We start from the raw sequence: 21006 nt of genomic DNA on the forward strand, positions 1-21006 counted from the left end.
AAAGACAAGCCGTGGGCTACCAGTTTGCCTCTCAAGCTGCTTGGAGGATGCAAGTGGGGGGGGGGGGGAGATGAGATAGTGCATGTTTAGGCACCAGGCAAAAACATTCCTCTTTACCCAGGCCTATGGCTATGGCCTACAGCCTGGAAAAATGCGGGGGGGGGGGGGGGAGAGGACTGTTATGATGATGACTATTTTATTATTAGGCTGTCTGCCAGTATGCTTTTTTATTATGTTTTTATCACTGATGTTCTGTAATGTGTCATTAATAAAGGACAGTAAATAAATTGAATAAATAATGATGTTTCTTCACTGTGGTCTCGGGCTCTATCTGCAGCTTATGATCTGCTTAGGAAGACCATGAGGTGTTATTTTCCCCTTACACTTGGGGTGGGGAACCGAGCTTCCCTGAAGATGGTCTGAAGCTGCTGCCAGGAATTCACCCTGATGACCTTTCCAGTGGGGGCACCTGGGCTGCGGAATGCCCTCTCCAAAGAGACTCGCCTGGCACCCGCACTGATCTTTTGGATGATAGGAAAAGACGTTTCAATGCTCCCAGGGCCTTTGCATTTAAAAGAAGTGTTGCTGCTCTGTTGCTTTTGCTTTGGTTTGATGACATTTTTGTTTTTGATTTGAGTTTCTACTGAAATGAGGCTGCATTTTAATGTTGTATTTTAATCTTGTTTTTAAGTTGTATTTTAATCAATTGTTTTATACTTGGTGTGAGCCGCCCGTCTTGGCTGGGAAGGGCAGGGTATAAATAATAATTTATTCTGTAGTTGTTTTAGATTTTTATGTGTTACAGTTTTAGCCTCTTATTCTTGTGAACTGCTCAGAGTTTTCAAGCTATTTGACAGCAAGAAATGTGGCAAACAAAATCCGTTCACGTGCCTGATACAGACCTCTGAAGCACACTTCTTGTGGAAAGCCAAGACAACGTCAACAAGGACTCCCACAAACCTAAGTGGTCCCCTGAGCCACCACAATGCTTGCAACATGCCTGCCTGTAGACAGAAGCCTTCCCCGGAGTTAAGAAACATGCATGTACCTGATCCATTTCCTGATTCACAAGCTCACGCCCCTCATTAGGCAAGCACAGCAGGAGATGGAAGATGGAGAGGGAGGCAAAGGGTAGGAGAGGACTATTTGGGGAGGCAGGGAGGGTGGAGAGAAGGGGGTGGAAGGGGGAAATGTACCATGACAGCCATAATCCAACCCACCACTAACATTCAGATCCACCTCCTTGCTTCCTATCAATGGCTAGGGTTGGAGAAAATGCACGGCTTCCAGCTCTCCCTCCCCAAAAGTTGTCTCTTTTCTGCCTCTGAAGCAGAGGCTTAGTTCACAGCAATCATATCCTGCTGGAAGAAGCAAAAAGTGAATATGTTCCAGCAGGGGCAAACTAGTGGCTCATCTCTGCAAGTAAAAAAACTGAAAAATGAAAAAGAAAGGAAGGACCCTGTTTTGACCCCTAGCATCTTTGCTTCAAGAAACAGCTTCTCTAGCAGGTCTGCAAAAGGCCTCTCTCTACCTGGGACCCTGAAGAGCCACTACTGATTTCAGCAGTCCATAATGGGTTAAGACAAAGTACGGGCCCCAACTGTCTTCACGTGCGCTACTTGTAAAGCTGGCATTCCTTAGGCTGGCACAAGTCCTATCATTCAACCTCATCACATGTTTGCTGAAAGTGGAACAGGTATCAAAGGGAGCTACTGAAAACAGTTCTTGTTTAGCAGCAAGCACAGGGGAGATCATTTTTTAAAAAGCCCAAAACAAACAACAACTAAAACAGGGCTGTGTCCCTTCAGATATAGGGACTACAGTTCTCATCATCCCTGACCACTGGGCTATGCCTGGGAAGAGGTGCACCACTGCAAGTGCCACAGCCCCCCCCCCCAATCCCTGAACTAGCAGCTTTAATCAGTGGCACTGCACTTTAAGCGCCCGCCTGATCATTTTGGTCCTGGCAAGTTTTAACAGACCAAGGAATACATATGCTTCTTTTATAGCCTAACCAGGGAAATGGCAGCTTTTATCTAGGTTCTGTGAAGTTCTATATTAGCAACTGACCCAGCTTTCAGCAGGCACCTGCTTTGAGAACAAGAGGTCCCTTCCAGATGGAGCAGCCCAACCAGCCCTTTGGGCAGGGAAGCCTGGCTGCCCTCTCCTCTCTGACCTGGGGCAGAGGTGGAGCCCAATGCCAGTGTGAGACCATGCAGCAGAAAAGGAAGCAGCGAGAGCAGGCAGGCAGGCATACTTGGGGTGGGGGAAGGAAGCCATTAGCAAGCTGCTTACCTAGCCCATGACCTCCAATCGACACTGAGGTGAAAGGGCAAAGAGCAAGGGTAATCAGAGTGAGACAAGAATCACACGGAACAGTGCACAATTAAAATAAAACACAGGAGAACGTAGGCAATGTGGCATTTCCCTCCCCACGGTGGGTGAGCGGTGTGGCCGGATGTGCCCGGCAAAAAGCAATCAATGTGGTGGGAGGGCGTGGCATTATTTTAGCGTGGCTCGCCCCACCCTCCAGCAGCCCTCACCCCCCCACAAGACCCTCACCTGGGAGGAGCGCTCACCTGTGACGGTGCACTTGCTGGCGTCGCCAGTGGGCAGGGCCCGGATGCGGTACGGCGAGTAGGGGATCTCATCCCCACCATACTTGATGAGGATAGTGTACCGGCCGGTCATGTCTGGGACATACGACACAGTGTAGGTGCCATCTTGGTTGTCACGGATGGTGGCTTTTTTGGGCTTGCCCTCAGGATCCTGGCCACGGCACAGCCCAGGAAGGGGGGTTTAGAAGGAAGGCAAGCATTTCAAGTTAAGAGGCGGCAACTGCAGCAGCCATTCAAAACCTAGGTCCCTGCCCCAAGTTGTTATGGTCACGAGAATCTGACAGGAATTTGTATGAGTGAAAACCCACTTGAACCCAGTGTGGCACAAGAAGGACAGCCACCTCCATGTGCATTTCTTGCTGTTACATAGGAAAGCACTGAAAGGACATTTTATGTTTAAAGGGGGGGGGCTGAGCAAGGCATGAATAAACTGGGATTACCAGGGAGGAGTTGTGAAATTGGTCAGTGGCCTACACAAAACCCTTGTTGTGCTTTAGATGCAAGCTCAGCTTAAGGCTTGCCACCACTATAGACCTCTGGGTCAAAATGAGTACAGTGGTGCCTCGCAAGACAAAATTAATTCGTTCCGCAAGTCTTTTCGTCTTGCGAGTTTTTCGTCTTGCGAAGCACGGTTTCCCATAGGAATGCATTGAAAATCAATCAATGCGTTCCTATGGAAACCGCCTTCAGACCAGGTCCGGGGACAGTCTGTCCCCCGACCTCTTCTGAAGGCCGGCGGGGGGCTCCCCAAGCGAATGTCTGCCCCGTGCGCGGGGCGCTCCGCTTAAGAGCGCCCCTCGCGTGGGGCAGCAGGCTGCTATCCGCAGCCTAGGTGGGAACTCTTCTGAAGGCTGGCGGGGGAGAAGGGCTTTTCTTCCCACCGCCAGCCTTCAGAACAGCCTTCTGAATGTTGGCGGTGGGGAGGAAAACCTTCCTCCCACCACAAGCCCCGGGAACAGAGAGAAGCCCTTCGCGCCTTGTCCTCTGTTCCCGGACCTCCTACCGCAAGCCTTAGGACAGGTCCGGGAACAGAGGAGAAGGCGCGCTGCGCTTCCCCGCTGTCCCCGGAGATTTCCCTATGGGCTTTCATCTTGCGAAGCAAGCCCATAGGGAAATTCGTCTTGCGAAGCCGCTAAAAATCGGAAAACCCTTTCGTCTTGCGGGTTTTTCATTTAGCGAGGCATTCGTCTTGCGGGGCACCACGGTACTGAAATCTACTGTCTTGCTGCAGTGGGATACTCAGGAGTCAAGAGACTCTCACAAGTGCAGAGTTGGTGGCCCTTCTATGTATAGGATGAGAAGGGTAGCTTGAGTCAAGGGCAGAAAGCTCTGGAAAATGAACAAGGCAGTGTTTTCTGCCATTTGGAAATGTTATCAAAGCTCCCACTCCTGTACAAGACAGCAAGTATGGCTATGTGACCGTAGGGCTTGTAGAAATCAGTGAGGATGTTGCCACAAGGCAGTGTCACCACGTGACTGAATGAAGGAGCTCACAGTCCACCTGACTGCAGTTTATGTGTACCTTCAGACTTGTCCCATATTTTCCACATCATCTCCCATTGATTTCTCCCCCAAGTATCTACCGTGGAACCGACCCCTCTGCCCTGAAGGCCTTCTCACAACAACCCCCAACCTACAGTCATCTCCCCTTTGGACATTGTTCCACTTACAGTGATCTGGACGGCCAGCAAGCCCTCTCCAGCATCCTTGGCATCAATTGTGAACTCCACAGGCAGGCTGGCTGGCACACCTGTTGTGTTCAGTCCTGGGCCACTAGCCTTTACCTTGCTGGCATCATGTGTGGGAAGAACCTTAACCTTGAATGGACTGTGAGCATATAAAAGAGGGAGGGAGAGAAGTGCCTCTGTTAATGTTAGGCAACTGACAGAAATGGCCACACCCCCATCCCTCAATTCCAGGGTGCACAGGTGTTCCCCCACAGGATCATTCATCTTTCTCATCTTTCTCTTACACAAAATAAAGGCATTATATACCAATCTGAGGCCACTGCAGCCTGAGGAAATCCTCTACCCATGAGAAGTTCCCATTGACAGGACAGCACATTCAGCAGAAACAACTGGTAAGTGTAAGACATTGTACACTGGGCTCAGTGTTCCAGGAAAAGCTTTCAAGTCTTGTGCCAGTTTTTGCTCTAACACAATTTGCCAGACAACAGCAAGAGACAAAAAGATCTGTGGCATAAGGTTTTGCTTCCAACATTGATTACATTGATTACATGGGAGTCTTTAATAGATTTGCAGAGGCCCTCTCTCAAACAACTTGCCCAACCTGTTCAATGAAACTTTAAAAACATTATCCTGAGAGGTTAAGTCCCCAAGCCTCAGATTCTCAAGTGCTGGGTTTACAAACACCCTGGATTTCTAGTAAATGGTGAAATCATCTGAAGCTTTGGAAACATCAAAAAGCAGCCATCACTGTTAGAGTCTCTGCCTTGGCTCAGAGGGGCTAGAAGCTGTGGCCAATCCACAACCCATACCTGCGGGGCACCTCCTCATCTCCATAGTGCACAGCAATGCTGTATGGGCCTTCCCGGCTTGGCACGTAGCTCGCGGTCTGAGTCCCGTCAGCATTGTCCACCACATCTACAGGCTCCACCACTCCTGCAGGAAGAGTTCAACAGGTGAGAGAAGGGCCAAGCCCCAGGAAGGCACTACTGGTCTAGTCAAGACGAGATTTGCTTACCTTTAGGGCCCTGAACTTTGACCTGGAGGGGTGCCACACCTGCCTTGCTGGTGTCAACCGTGAAGGACTGGGGGACATTGGCTCTGACAACACCTGGAGTCAGGCCAGGGCCTGAACATTTAACTTTAGATGAATCTATCACATCATGCACAGGCACTTTGAAGGGGCTCCCTATGAAGAGAGAGAGAAGGGGATGAAAAAAGTTGGATTTGAGCCCAGAAACCACTCCAGGGTTTCAGGTAAAGCACACACTCCTCACATCAAATGCAATTTTAAAAGAAGTCTCTTGCTTTTGAGTCCCACCCACACTTGTGTTTCAGGAGGCCAACTTTCCTAACCAGCAAGTCCTATTTGCAATCCAATTGCCTGTCTCTTTGATCTTCCAGGGGACTCAAGCGAAGCATACAATCATAAAACCATAGAATTGTAGAGCTGGAAGGGCCACAGGCGGCATGACCAATGCTCAGCAATGCTGGGAGTTGGGGAGCCACAGGTCCCCCACCCCCATGCCCTACGGTCCGCAGCCTCTGATCCCACACTAAGCATTACACCATCCTGCAGGCCCAGCCCCCTCCTGCTTTGCTGGAGATTGCTCAGAGGAGAGCTGACAAAGTGCACCAAGAACGCAAAACAGAGATGGATATGAACTTGTTTTGCAGAATATTTAGGCCAAGGAACCTGGGGCAGCTTGAAATCTTGCTTTCATTATTTAGGTACCAGGAAAGCCTAATGGGACTATATGCCTCTCTTTTGGCTAGAAAGGCAGCCTAAATTTCCACCAGTGCCCTGCCCGAAAAAAAGAAAACACCAAAGTGGTGAAAAATCAAGAGCAACAATTGAATTGTGGAGCCAAGGGAAGAGCAATCTTTTCCAGTCAGTGGACCAGATCCCTAGGTCACCCAGACCTTGTCAGCCATTTTGGCAGATGTGCAGGGCCGCCCAGGTGTCAATCACCTGATGTTACCATGGTAGCTGGCAATGTGCTTCCTTTGCCCAGGCAGTGCAAAATCAAAGCACTTGGCCAAAGGCACAAAACATTGCAATCCCCAACAGCAATTCAGTCAAATCCCACTTTAGGCAGGAAGCCGCATCTTTACCTGCCTCACACCAAATGCTTATGATGGCAGGTGGGCGGGACTCAGGGGAAACTATTGTGGGCCAAATTAGGACCATGGGCCAGAGGCTCCCTCTCCCTCTCTAGGGCCATGTATGCCAAGAGCGACAGAAGATACCACCATCACCAACCTATAAATCAGTTGCCCATGCCACTTCCTGCCTACCACTGCCACACACACAACGCAGCCCCAATCGGTACCTGGCACTTGGTGGCCACCATAAGTGACGTTGAGGTTGTAGGTGCCAGGTTCATAGGGAATGTATTCCACTGAACAGCTGCCATCTTTGTTGTCAGTGCATGACATCTTTGCTTCAGAGGGACCTTCAACAGCTAGGCCCAGTCCACCAGAACCAGCACCCCTGTAGAAGAAGAAACCAGTTTTGACTCTAAAAGACCCCAATTGATCAACAAATCAAAGCCTGTGATAGCTGGGTGTCGCCACAGACTCATGCCTCAGGCAAAGCAGATCGAGGAAGTGAACTAGGAAGCTCCTGTTCAAGCAGCTTAGAAGTGCAGTGGAAGCTGAAGTGCTTCCATTAAGAACAGTTCTGGGGTGGGCCAATGAATCTTGTGTGAACTCTTAAAAAGCTAAAGTCCCCACAGGCCAATGCATTTTAAAATTTAAAATTCACAGAGCAAGAAACCATTTTGGTTGCCTTGAGGATTAGTTGTAGCTTAAGTATGCTATCTTGTTTTGCCTGGGTGGCTGGATCAGACCACAGCCTGCCTAGTCTTATCTGTCCTTCCAACCAGGTTTTCCAAAAGGTTTTCCTTTTAACACACTTTCTCGCCAATCTTTGGGCCCTGAAGGAAGCAGATTTGATGCAAAGCAAAGGAATCCCAACAGAGAGCATTTTTTCTTATGTTCTCACCACCTTTAGAAGTTAGAAGTGCTACTGCTAGGAGCCGACTTCATTTTCCAGGCTGCTTCTCCAACTAGCTCAGTGCTGCATTACTGTGACCGCAAAAAGCTGGCCGGGATCTCATCTCATTAAAGAGATGCTTTTCACATTTATTACATTTGTCACTTACCACATAAAAGCAATTGACTAAGATACAAAACACGAAAAGAATAAAACCTTTACTAAAGGTGCTTCGCCTGCAATATTATAAAAAGCACAAAACTTTTAATTTACTTTTTGCTATTGCATTTTAAAGCCCAGCACTCCTGCAAGATTCCTAGCAGTCACCAAGGTGATCCATTAGAGGGTGGCAGATGACCTCCTTCCTACCCATTACAGATTAGCACAGCTTCTTTTGAGGGCTGGACTGCACCTCCCAAGGGAGCAGACCAGGTCGGCTGCCCAAACCAGGAGGCAATGCCCTTCTCAGGCCGCACCCTTTGCAGAGCAATCCTCCTTGGTCTCTCTCCAGTTTTACCTGGTCTCCACCGTGAATTTGTTGGGCTTGTTGGTGGTCCCACTTTGGATGCCAGGACCATGCACTCGAACCCTTGTGGGGTCACATCCTTCTGTTACTGGTACCCGGAAGGGGCTGCTCGGCACAGGGCTGCCGTTGTAAGTCACATCAATAGAGTGGACACCTGAAGAAGAAGGGGGAAAGCTGGAGCTCTTGGGTGCTATGCCTCAAACTTCAAAGCCTATGCATCGCGGAAGCCCTCCTGTGACCTCAGGTGTGCGCAGACTGGTGGCAGCCAAGCTCACTCCTCTGGCACTATTCCCTTAATGCCTAGGCTCAAGCAGCCCAAGACATTTTGATATATGAGACAAAAAGGTTTGATGGAGAACATGCTTAACAGTCATGATTAAAGAGCATGTGTGCATGCTACACACACATTTTCACTCTCCACAGTTTCCAAAAAGGAGGTCACCTCATCTTGCCCAATAGTAGGGCCAGAAGTCTCAGGTGGCCAACACTGAAGACTAAACAGCAGCTTTAATTGGCTATGAAACTGGGCACATTTTCAAAGCAAAAAGGGCAGTCCGTGAGACAAGCGTCGAAGAGGATCTTGGAAATCCACAGCCCTCCATTAGGGTCTGCACCATCAGTACCCCACATCATGAACACCCTCCCTGCCGCTACACAGCTCTCTCACCATCTTCATATGGAGTGTACTCCACATTGTAGGTCCCATCCCCATTATCACGCACATAGCTCTCGGTCAGGTTTCCTGAGGGATTGGAGACTCTCGTCTTGACATGAGGGCCTCCAGCCTTAGTCAGGGCTCGTGCATCTACGCTGAACTCTGTGGTGGCTTCACGGAACACACCTGGTGAGCACAAACAGGGTCAGAAGTCACGGAATACGGAAGGAGGCTGCACAACAGGACTCTCCCAACCCAGTCTCATTTTGCATCCTGTTTCATGAATGACCCGAGGCCCTACACTGTATCCAGCATCACCTGGGAAAGTAATTTGGAATATGGGTCTGAGCCAAAGCCCCAAGGTGTTTGCGCCCATCGCCTGAAGTATCCCCAGGCCAAATAAGACATGCTCAGGGCAAGATGGAGGCCATCTATCACAGCCAAGCTTGAGCTGAAGGGTCTTCACCCCCCATTACTCTCCTCCCTAGCCTACACCTCCAAGCCCCTTATTATGAAGCCCCAGGCTCAGGACAAAATGGTTTACCAGCATACTGTGCCCACTTGTCACCAGTATATAACAGGTTTGACTTTCTACCCCTTCTGTCTCTTCCGAGGAGAGGGCCCAGCCAGCCTCACCTTTGCCTTCCACTCCGGGCCCGTAGACTTTAACTCCAGACGTGTCCACAGCTGGTTCCACGTTGAGCTTGCTGGGGAAGTTTGGCACAGGCTGCCCACCGTATTTGATTGTGATGGTGTAGACACCCGGGCAGAGAGGGATGTAAGTGATGGTGTAGGTGCCATCGCCGTTATCCCGCACGTGGACCTCAGCCTGTGTGCCGCTTTCCGAAATGATCTCAATGGTGAGCTCTGCGCTGCCGGCACTGGAGCAGTCCACGCTGAACTCTCCCGCCTGCCCCACCGTGGCGTGCTCCAGCCCTGGCCCAGAACACTTCACTTTGGACGGATCAAAGCCAGGCAGCACCTGGGCTTTGAAGGGAGAGCCCGGCACATGGGCGTCAGCAAAGAGGATGTTGATGTTGTATTCGCCAGGCTCCGTGGGCAGGTAAGAGACGGAGCAGGTGCCATCTCCATTGTCCAGGCACTCGATCTTGGCCTCACAAGGGCCCTCCACAGTCAGGCCAAGGCCTCCGTTGCCAGCCCCTTTGGTATCTATGGTAAAGGGGGCAGGAGCGCCAGCCAAGCCACCCTTCAGGCCTGGTCCATAGGCCTTCACCTGGGACAGGCCAAGGGCAGGGGGAACAAGAAAAGAGAAGACAGAAGAAGAAGAAAAATGCTCCATGGTCACTTTGGCCCATCAAACAAGACCTTTAAATAAAAAGGATTTATCAAGGCAAACCCTCCCACCTTCAAAAGGTGACTATTTGCTGCACCCAGATGAAGATAAATGCTTTATAAATGGTCAACTTGCCCCTTCAGATCTATGCAGGGCTCTGAGTGACTGAGTTCATGGAGATGTGTGCAGATCTCCATCTACAGCGGCAACCACCCAGAGACAAATTAACACAGCGATGAGAAGGCTCCAGTCCAGGGAGGATGGGGATAGGGAGGATGGGGGACCAGGGCCCCTCTTCCAGGTGCCATTTCACTCCCAGCTCCTAGCAGTCCCAGCAGCCAGCATGGCCAATGGTCAGGGATGATAGGACTTGGAGTCTTACAACATACTGAGGAGAACAGCATGCTCCCCCACCCAGAAATTCGTCAGTACAGCCCCCACCTCTGCACTAAAGGGCCTCCATATGCCCCCTAGCCAGGCCCACTTGGCTTGGTTTAAGTACATGAAATGGCTAGAGCTCACTAGCTAGGTCAGAATGTTATTGTACTGTGAAGTTACAAGAATGGAAGGTTTGAGACAGGAAGAAAGAAAAGTCAAGATTTAGGACAAAACAAATTCGGTGAGGAAAGGCACTTCAAAAACAGGGCACTCTGTGCATGCCCCATGAGACCACCACCACATACATGCTGCAAGAAACCGCCCAGAGTTCTAGAACACAAGAGGTGGCAAGTAGATGGCTGTTCTGCACCTCTACACAGAGACTATGAATCAGCCAACAAGGCCCAATTCCTCTGCCATGTTAACTGGGGTGTGTGTGTGTGTGTGGAGCTCCTACCTTGGATGGGTTGGTGGGAGGTACAGCCTCCACAGGGAAGGGGCTGCCTGGGACTGGCACACCATCATAGGTCACGTCTACTTCATAAGGCCCCTCTTCCCGGGGGATGAACTTCACCACGCTGTTGTCGGAGCTGAGGCCTGGCTCCACCTTGCAGGGCACAGGCTTGCTGGAGGGGCCTGTGATCTTGGCAGCCACCTTGCCTTGGCCACCAGCCCCCTTGGACTTGACGGTGAACTCCTGGTCCTTGCCCACTTCCACTTCTGCAAAAAACAAAGTGTGGGAGGTAGAGTGAATCTTAAATGTATTTTGGCCCTTTGAATTAAAAAAGGAGGGGAGAGATCCTCCTCTTCCGGGCCAAGTATTCCTACCCCCAAGTACACTGCTCTGCCTGCCCTATAGAGAGCAGTTTAAGAATTGCAAAGACAGAACCATCCACTGGATTCCTAGATAGCGGTTTCTCAGATTTATGGCACCACTTCCTAAGGCCTAGAGAAGGTGACAATACTTTGTGGCTGGGGTTGAGTTGTGGGGAGGGAGAAATACTGGCATGACTAATGTTTCCTGAAAAAAAACAAAGACCTTGGAGTGCTTCCAACCATTTGGCCCTGGCAGGTCTCCAGGAAGCAAAGATTTTAATCCAGCTGCCACTTGGGAGGCATCTAAAAATGGGGAATTTTCCAATCATGGTTTGACCTCCATGGAACCCCAAAACCCTTCCTGGGGGGGGGGGTGTAGTAGATGATTGCCTGTGTGACAAAATCCCCCCAATCTTGTTGGGGCAAGACTCCACAAGACCAGTTTAAAGCTTGCTGATGCTGGTAGCACAGATGGGTTGACAGGGATTTTTATTGTGTGGAGGCTCTGCCACATGGTATGGGGAGGAATGTACACACATGCATAGCACAGAAACTGCAATGTGTCAAGGGGGAGGGTGGAGATGGGCAGAAGGAGAATGCTGCTGCATTGGCTTAGAATCATTCTGCAGACTCGCACAGCTGCCACTCCAAAGGCCATTGCATTGAGCTTCACCCTTAACATGCAGCAGGCTTGCTAGCCCTGCCACAACAGGCAACATCATGGGAGGTGCATTTGCTATTGCCAGGAAATGTGGTGTTAATGTAATCTTGTTATATTTATAGTACTGCAATTATGGGTTTTGTACATTATTTGCCATTGCGATTTTCTTTTGCCATGAAATTGTTCTTGTGACAACTGATTGAGATGCATTCCAGTTTCCTAGGCTGCAAAGGCTGCTTTGATTTTTTTGTAGGAGGGAAGCATACAAATAAAATTATGATGTCGCTGCTTCACATCACAGGCTGGTGAAGAGGATGGCGGGAGCTGGGCTGGCAAAAATGCAGCTGACTGAAACCCCAGGACAAGTTCTAATGGGTGAGTTGCTGCTGGGGGAGAGGATGTGGATGAGAACCAGGAGTGCTAGATGTGCTGCTGCCGCCATTTTGGGCAGAACTCTGTGTGTTTTAAGGGCAATGTGATTTGGCCCCAAGACTCAGGAAAGGTCCCACACTAGTTTTTATGGCTGTAAAAGTACATTTGCAAAAGTGAGTATGCTTGAAGGACAATGCCTCCTGGAACTCATAAACCCAAGACAGCAAGCAACAGAGCAAAACTATTCTACATTTGCTCTGCAAAATTGCAGGCCTGCAAAACCCTATTAATGCAAGACTTCTCAATGTGGACATTTCTTCTGAGCTGCCTGGATCTGCTTTGCAGGGGCCAAAACCTCCCAAGGGATGCTGGAACAGATGGGCTCATGGTCTGATCCCAGAAGGCTTTACCAGCCCGCTGCAAACACTGACTGTATTGTAATCCTCAGGGATTAAGTTGACATGGCCGACCTACTTCAGACAAGCCAATGACTGCAGAGAAGCAGAGTAGAGTGTGTGATAGATCATTTTTTTATTAGGTGGTTACCTTTTAATAATCTTTTTTTTTTAAAGAAACCCAACAAGGGTTGTGTAAGCAGCTGTACAGTTCAGGCATCACCCTCCTCCACATCTGGTGCCCTCCAGATGTTTTGGACTACAACATGGTTCGCCCCAAGCACATTGTAGTTGAAAACATCTGGAAAACACCAAGTTGGGGGAAGACTGAACTAGTTCAACTCAATCTTCATTTGAAAGGAGGGGGGCAGAGACTAACTGGGACTAACTAATTTAAGGGTGGGTATAGATCAAATTATAACTTGTAGGAACACAATACCTTTACTAGAGCTATCTTACCTTATTCCCAAATTTGACTCTTGTGCTGCTTTTATAAAATTAGGCTTACTCTAATGAGCAAAGACTTTTACATTTTAAAGACATTTTCTTTGGGTATACCAGCCAAGAAAGACCGCAGCTTGAAATTTTGAACAGATGAAATAACAGAGGCATGCAGTGATGCAACCAGAGCCAGGATGACTTCACAAAGAGCCCGTCCTGTTACTGCTGCAAAAATCTGGAGATCCATATGGCCGTTTTAGAAGCAGGTTTCTAACCCTCATGCTGGCCAAAAGTATGCTATAATGATGTCATAAATGCATTTAAGTCACTGGGATACATACTGTCGCCAAGTCCAGAGATCTTGATCTTGCCGAGGTCCAGGGTGGGTGCCACTCCCACACTGAAAGGGCTTTTGGGGATGTGGTCTCCTCCATATGTAACATTCACTCCAATGTTACCCTGAAAGTCAAGAACCATGACTGTCATCACTTAAAGACACCATTTTTGAGTGATAAAGAGACAGCCTTCTCCCGCCCCAAGCCACAGCCAAATCTAGTTTCTTACCTGAGTAGATTTTAAAGACTACTTTAACTGAGACTGTAAGCCTGTATCTGGACAGCAACTCCTCCCAACACTTAGAAAGGGCTCCTCCGTGAGGGGAGGGGGAAACCTTGCATACAGCACATCCAGGACAAGACTAGGCTAGAACACCAACCCTAAATGCAAGCCACAAACCATCCTATTTGCCTAAAGCTGCCACTCCAGGTTCCTCTTTCCTTGCTCTTATTGGAGTTTGAAGACGCCAGATCCTAGCCGGCTTTGTGTATTCTGGGATGAAGTCTGCTACTGATTAAGAAATCTTGCCTCAGGGATAAGAGAGCCCTTAAGATCCCAGGTCTCCTCCCCATCACTCACCTGCTGCACAGGGGTGTATTTGACAGTATAAGTGTTGTCATGGTGGTCAATTATTTCAGAGTCTCTAACAGCCTCTCCTTTGGCCGGGCCAGTGAACTGGACATCCAGCTTAGCCTTGCCAGCTGCCTTTGTGTTGACTGTGAAGTAGGTTGGTTTGCCTATCTCCACACCTGTAGTGAAGGGAGGTGAAAGTTAAACAACTTTTCTAATAAGCTCTTTAGTACAATGCTTACCAAAATCCCCACACCCCAATCATCCAGTTTAGGACACAAACATTCGCCCAAAGCCACCTCTTGCCTAGGTTTGAGTTCTACCGATTTTGCAAATTGGGACACTCAATAAAATGCTTTTGTCAGCTGCCTTCAGCTGCCCATACTAGAGGCTCAGTATTCCCATTTCCTTCCTCAAACCATCCACTCTTGACTTCCAAAGGGGTGGTTGAGGATTTCTGCCTAAGAGATGGGACAACACTGGAGAGATGCCCTTAGATGCCCTCTCCTCATAAACTTGAGAGAAACTTTGGACAGCAGAGGAAGGAAGGCCTGTAACCCAACCACAGCCCCTTCCCCACCATGTGACCTCCTGGGAGAATTCCCAATAATCCCTGGTTACGCGCAGGATCCTATCAGTGTGGGAGGGAGGGATAGAAATGCTACTCAAGGAGTACTGAGGACTAACAAAGCCCCATCCCACCAAGGATTGATAAGTCATGCCCCCACTATTTGGCGGTCCATAACACAAGCACCGTCCTGGATCCAGAGTCATGCATACTTCTAAGTATGGGAATCAGTGGGTCTAAAGAGTTGGAGCTTCAAAGCTCCTGCACAAATTTTAAGAGAAACAGGTACCTTTGGGGGGAATTTTAGTCATCCTTGCTCTAGCTTAGGCTCCAAGGATCCCGATACCCAGCCATACAGTTCAGCCCCAATTCACCCCCATTTACAGAGCGTCCCCCAGCTCACCACTCCTGTTGAGTCCAGGTCCCTCGGCCTTGACTTTGCTGGCATCATGTGAGGGATCCACCTTGATTCTGATGGGGCTGGTGGGGGTGGCCTGCAGGTGAACATGAAGCAAGTGAAAACACTGCTTCCTACACCCTTGTTGCCTCCTCCCCACCCCCACCCCTCTGCAGTAAGAGGAGCTCTTACCTGGTCAGCAAAAAGCACCATAATGGTGTAGCTGCCAGCACCGCGGGGTGTGTACTTGACTGTGAAGGTGTCATTGTCATTCCGAATGATGTCAAAGTCTATGTCTGCCTCTGCTGGGCCCACAACGCCTGGTGCACACTTGATGCCAATGCTCACATCACCTTTTAAGAAGTAAAAAGTGGGAGTGAGACAGCAGCTTTAACTGGAACCCAGTTGCTTCATTGTGGCCTTCCCAAAGGTGCAGCACACAGATGCGGAACCTGTGGCCCTCCAGGTGGCATTTAACTTCCACTCCCATCAGCCCCAATCAAAACAGCTAGTGGTCAGGGAAGATGAGAGTTGTAGTCCAACATCACCATCTGGAGCAGCCTTTCTCAACCTGTGGGTCCCCAGATGTTGTTGAACTACAGCTCCCATCACCCCTAGTTAGCAAGGCCAGAGCTCAGGGATGATGGGAGTTGTAGTCCAACATCATCTGGGGACCCACAGGTTCAGACCTGCTGATCTGGAGGATCATGAGTTCCCTGTTCCTAGTGTAAAGGTAAAGGGACCCCTGACCATTAGGTCCAGTCGTGACTGACTCTGGGGTTGCGGCACTCATCTCGCTTTATTGGCCGAGGCAGCTGGCGTACAGCTTCCAGGTCATGTGGCCAGCATGACTAAGCCGCTTCTGGCGAACCAGAGCAGTGCACGGAAATGCTGTTCACCTTCCTGCCGGAGCGGTAACTATTTATCTACTTGCGCTTTGACGTGCTTTCGAATTGCTAGGTTGGCAGGAGCAGGGACAAAGCAACGGGAGCTCACCCTGTTGCAGGGATTCAAACCGCCGGCCTTCTGATCGGCAAGTCCTAGGCTCTATGGTTTAACCCACAGCGCCACGCGCATTCCTGGTGTAGCAGGTCTCTAATACTGAAGGCAACAGGTGGGTACTCAAGTAACACCTAGCTACTGACTGGCTCCAAAGGTTTGCAGCTGGAGTGGAGAGCAGGGAATCATCATAATCATTCTTGGCCTCTGATGGAGATGCAGTGTGAGATCATGACCTAAGGCAGCAGTACTATGAAACCTGAAATTATGACCTGAAATTAAGCCCTATTGAACACAATAGGAAGTGATTCCAAGTAGTTTCAGGAGTCCACTGAAGTAGAGAGGAAGAGTCTTCATGACCAGGTTTCAGTTTGGCAACAGAGGCCAGCATTCTGTCCTATAGCATCCAGGCTTGCTGGGGTGTGGGCTGTGATTTCTGCAAGGGAGGGCTATAGGTTTCTTGGCCTCCTCCACAAACTATAATGCCCAGAACCCTTTGGGAAAACCACAACTGTCAAAATGACAGCAAAGAAAATCTAGCAAGCCATACATGTCAATGGAGTGGGTAAATAACTCAAGGCACTTCTAGCTTCATATGCAACAATGCCCTTGTTGTGTCTCATGGACAGAGGAGCAGTCAGCAACAAACAGGGAAGAGGCCTTGAGGGAAAGAGAATGATGATAAAAACAAACAAGGACTGCTCATCTCATTGCCAATGACTGTTCAGGGACACACTTAAACAGTATTAGAGTGTGGCCTGACTCAGATCTAATGCAAGACAACAGTGAAGGAAGTTTAGCTATTATTTAGCATTGACATTGAAACAGATAAGGCACAGTTGTTAGCTGTTGCTCCACTTTTGCAGGCCACTTTAGCTAGAAGGTGAAATGCCAAGCAGGGAAGAAAAGCAGATGTTTGGAAGCCTTAAAGCATGTTTGGAGACCTTAAAGCCATGGTTTGGTGTGGCCCGTGCCAGGGGTGTAGTGTGGCAGGGGTGCCATGGCCCCAGGCGCACAATTTTTGATCTCAGTGCTTCTCTCCACTCGCCAAGGATCCCCCCTGGCCAGGATCCCCTCTGTGCAGGCAGGCAGGCGTCTCAGGGCAGCCTTGCTTTGCTCTGGCGGCGTTGGTGGTGAGGCTTGGGCTGGCAAGCGCTCTCCCCAGGTGCCAGCAACCAACACTATGTCACTGGTCCAAGCACAATAGGGAGTGAGTGAGTGAGTGTTGGGGGTCAGGAGAAGCATGGCTCTTCCCTTTCTCCTTACTTCTCCCTCACCCCGCACTGTAGGATGCGTAGCCCTGGAGAGCCCTCCCAATTCCAGGAACTCTAAAGGGTCATCGCTTCTAAACATTAAATGAGGCAGTAAGCAACAGCTATTAGGATACAAAAGGATCTGCTGAACTGGGCAATAAAGAAGGGAGCGGCTGATCTCTGCAGAGGGAGCAGGAACAGATTGCACAACTTTGTCTATTGTTTCCTTAGCTGTCAGCAGAAGAAGAGGGAGAGAGACCCTTCAATGAAAAATAGCTTCTTCTCTACTCCCACTTAGCTGACAATCCCCACCACTTGTAATTACTTGTAAGCCCACCCATCTGGCTGGGTTGCTCCAGCCACTCCAACAGAATATGAAGAACACACAATGCGGCGGACAAACTCTGATGCGAAGCGCAGCATCCTCTCTCCCCAATAGTAGGCAACATGTACAATGACACAAGCCGCTTATGGGGCCAGAAGGGCAGTGCTTCCAACATGGACACTCCACTTAGCCATTGGGGGCTTAAGCCACTGGGATATATTTTAGAGGAGTCTCAAAAAAGGTAAAAAAAAAATACACAGAAGGGTAGCTGCGCCAGCTTGTTGGGAACAAATACAGTACAATGAAGTCTTGTGACAGTCTTTAGACAGACAGACAAATTCATTATGGCATAAGCTTTTGTGGCTTCAAAGGATGAAAAGTGAATGGGTTTCAACTGACAGAATTTGTTACAGAGACTCTTGTTTTGCTATTTTAAAAGGTAGAGGCTGTAGGAAGGCCAGGGACAAGGACCTGGTGAAGCTCATTAGAGTTGGCCCAAGGGCTCGGTTCCAGTTGCAGTTGTCCACACACAAAGAAAAGTAGTGCAAAGTCAGGAAACCACGACCTCAACAAGGCAGAGGGCTGCATCCTGGGCTCTGGGAAGGGAGCATCCCAGGACCCTCCTGCGACCTGCCCTGATTGATCCCAGTAAGCAAGAAAAAACAGCCGAGTGGCCGGGGGGGGGGCTTAAACAAATGGAGAGTGTAGGTGACTGGCAAGTTTGCCCTGCTCTCCATTTATTTATTCTCTCACCCACCCGCATAGGTTGCGATTGTGTATGTAATGTGAGTGTAAGTTGTGGGCCCACTGTATATGGTCTCCATTCTGGGGCAGTGGGCCAGAGCAAGCCCCCTGAAGTTCTGGACACAGTGTCTTCCTCCAGAACGGAGCAACATCTGAACTTCTCCCTCCAGCTCTGTTGGGGGGGCATCAACAGAAGACAACTAGCTTTATCAGAGCTGTGCTTCCAGCATGACCAGTCCTGCCCTGGGGCTTCTTGGCCTGGACCTCCAGGTGACAGAAGCCCTTCTAGACTCACCCTGCCCAGCTTCTGCACAGTCCACTGTGAAGTAGGTTGGCTCGTGAGCCTTCAGGCCAGTCTTTGCCACACCAGGACCATACACTTTCACTTTGTTGGGGTGGCTGCCAGCGCCAACGTTGACCTAGAGTGAGAGACGGAAAAACAATGTGATGTAACATGTGATTAGTAATTTAAAAATCTACACAACAAGCACACCAGCCCAGTAAGACTCTGCACACAGACAGCTATAGTCTACACCTGACCTAGCTATCTGCTTGCAAGGGGAAATAAGTTTATTTAGCTACTTGGTAAGGGAAAGACACAAAGGAGCACAAAGTTGGAAGGGTCCCTGAGGATTATCTAGTGCAACCCCCTGCAATGCAGGAATATACAACCTTAGTGTTATCAGCACCACGCTCTAACCAACTAAGCTATCCATCCGTCCTTTGCTCTCAGAGTGTGATTTGGGGGTAGGGTGGAATACAGAGAACACCAACCCTGTAGGGACTGTTGGGGATGTTGACTCCGCCCCATGACACCATCGCTGTGTGCTTTACGGGCTTCTTGGGCAGGTAGGAGCAGCTGTAGGTGCCATTGCCATTGTCCTTCACAGAGACATCCACAGGGGATCCTTCAGAGTCCTGCAACGGAGAAACAAAAACAGGAGCAGCTTAGCATCCACCACACATCCTTAGTAGTCCTCTGTGGTAAGATCAGCATTCTGGAAGCCTCTTCTCCCATTCTTCATAGCGACAGCACAAGATAAAGCTATGCCCCCTCCGTAGCACAAGCACCAAGTCTCACCTGTACTTGCACCTTGAGAGGAGCCTTTCCACCACTCTTGGCATCTACTGTGAACTCAGCTGGCTTGTTGACTGCAACACCCGTTTTCTCCAAGCCTGGACCATGGGCTTTGACCTGGAGAGGGGTTGGAAGAGACGTGTGAACTCCAAAGCAACTTCTGCACAGTTAGAACACACTGCACTGGTCATCATAAGGTTTACAGCTAAAAAATGGTGGGTGGGGGTCCCTTCATTCAGCAGGAGTGGCTGGAGCATGGACACAACACTTGAGGTTGTGAGAGCTGTGCCAAGCACACAACTCCATGCTGGGAATGTTTTTTGGGGATGCTACTCCCATGTAGCTTGAGCTAGTCTTGCACAATCCCCATCTGGAGCACTTGGTGGTGGGGAGAAGGACAGCAGAACCCCACTGGCTGACAGCAAATAAAAATAAAAGTTGAGTTTGCCAAAATGGACAATGTGCTTGAAGACTTTTTTTTCTACTATTGCCACTCCTCAACCAGAAGCACCACTCAGCCCTTCCCTTAACTGTGACCTCCAACTACCCCAAGCTCTTCCACAGCCATAAGGCCTAAAACCTTTACAGCCAAGATCAGCTTTCCAACAATGCATATGCTCACACCAGGAAGAGCAGTTGGCAAGACACTCCTACGGACGCGGTCGTGACGAGCTCTCAAGCCACCAACGTGGGCCAGTTACTGGTTCTCAGTTCTGCTTCCCTCATAGCATTATACATAGACACACAGGAGTGCCAGGATGCACCATCCCAAAAGGAGTCTCCTTCATGCAGACACTTACCTTCTCTGGGTAGAAGTCCTTGGGAGCAGCTTTGATTTCCGCCATGAAGGGGCTGAGCTTGATGTCTTCGTTGTTGCAGAGCACATGGACTGCATATTCGCCTGGCTCCTGGGGCCAATAGCGCACATTGCAGGAGCCATCGCCCTTGTCATCACACTCAATCTTGGCCTGTGAGGGACCCTCCACAGAGAAGCCTGCCAGGAGCACATGCAGAACCAGGCATTAGTTCACAGTTAAACCAACACTCGGAAATGCCTATCCCAGCCACTAGACAACAGTTACGTTATCCTGAAGACTGCAGATGCTTGTATTTAGCTTAAACACTGATAGCAGTCTAAGGCTGACTACTAATCCTACACGGGTTCTGAAGGCTGCTTAGAACCAAATGAAAGTCAGTTAAACAATTTTTGAATACACAGACAAGGTAAAAGTAAAAAAGGTGGCTAAACAAAGCTCCACCTAAGCAAAGGCCTTAAACTGCCCAAGGCGACTGCAGCTGAAGGGGCAGGTGGGCTTCCTCAGGCAAAGAGATCCCAGGTAAGGATGTTACTGGTTCCCTGACTGCCCCTTTTCCCTGATCACCAAGGAACCTGGAGGCTCCATTTAGCGTCAAGGCCAATGCTGACTGAGAAGCGCGTCCTTCAGAAATCTGTTTGAGCTTTGGAGCTATCTAAGCTAGGAGGCCACCACACCGTGACAATGAATTCCCCAAGTCAGTTACGCATTGCATAAACACCAATCCCATAAACACCAAGCCACTTCCGCTCCTCTCCCAACTTTGCCGGTTACCTAGCGTGCCAACGTCATCACCAATGGCTTCCACCACGAAATCAGCAGACTTGCCGACCACGCCTCCTTCCAGGCCTGGCCCCCAGGCCCGCACCTTCTGGTTTGTACATTCCGTTCCCACTTTTACCTCAAATGGGCTAAAAAGGGAAAAAAAGGCGGGGGGGGGAGAATAAAAAACAATGTTCGATCTCAGCCTTAAGATAAAATGGATTATTTTAACAGGCCGATCTGCTAATGAAACTTGTCTGCTCCAGTTTGCTCCAGCAGTGCAGCTAGCACACTTGCAATGCATCACATGAGGAGGTATC

The 21006-nt window shown here is 49.5% G+C and overlaps 1 protein-coding gene across 4 annotated transcripts in view; it reads right to left on the reverse strand.

Moving 5' to 3' along the window:
• The window catches only part of FLNA (filamin A), a 67892-nt gene that overhangs the window by 25922 nt on the left and 20964 nt on the right, over positions 1-21006 (reverse strand). For 2 of the 4 annotated variants that reach the window (XM_081893592.1, XM_081893590.1), the window contains exons 12-30: positions 20699-20835; positions 19910-20103; positions 19113-19226; positions 18806-18949; positions 18327-18450; positions 14903-15063; positions 14717-14807; positions 13755-13924; positions 13181-13298; positions 10612-10874; positions 9119-9716; positions 8495-8668; positions 7819-7981; positions 6637-6797; positions 5322-5492; positions 5116-5239; positions 4289-4445; positions 2580-2769; positions 2296-2319 (exon numbers count right to left, since the gene is read on the reverse strand). In XM_081893592.1, coding sequence (XP_081749718.1) covers positions 2296-2319; positions 2580-2769; positions 4289-4445; positions 5116-5239; positions 5322-5492; positions 6637-6797; positions 7819-7981; positions 8495-8668; positions 9119-9716; positions 10612-10874; positions 13181-13298; positions 13755-13924; positions 14717-14807; positions 14903-15063; positions 18327-18450; positions 18806-18949; positions 19113-19226; positions 19910-20103; positions 20699-20835 — 3278 coding nt within the window. The remainder of the gene's footprint in view (positions 1-2295; positions 2320-2579; positions 2770-4288; positions 4446-5115; positions 5240-5321; positions 5493-6636; positions 6798-7818; positions 7982-8494; positions 8669-9118; positions 9717-10611; positions 10875-13180; positions 13299-13754; positions 13925-14716; positions 14808-14902; positions 15064-18326; positions 18451-18805; positions 18950-19112; positions 19227-19909; positions 20104-20698; positions 20836-21006) is intronic. The other 2 variants (XM_081893593.1, XM_081893591.1) reach the window with 1 other exon arrangement.

Source organism: Podarcis melisellensis, assembly GCF_964234715.1.
Source record: "Podarcis melisellensis genome assembly, chromosome: 17".
In the NCBI taxonomy this organism is placed as follows: Eukaryota; Metazoa; Chordata; class Lepidosauria; order Squamata; family Lacertidae; genus Podarcis; species Podarcis melisellensis.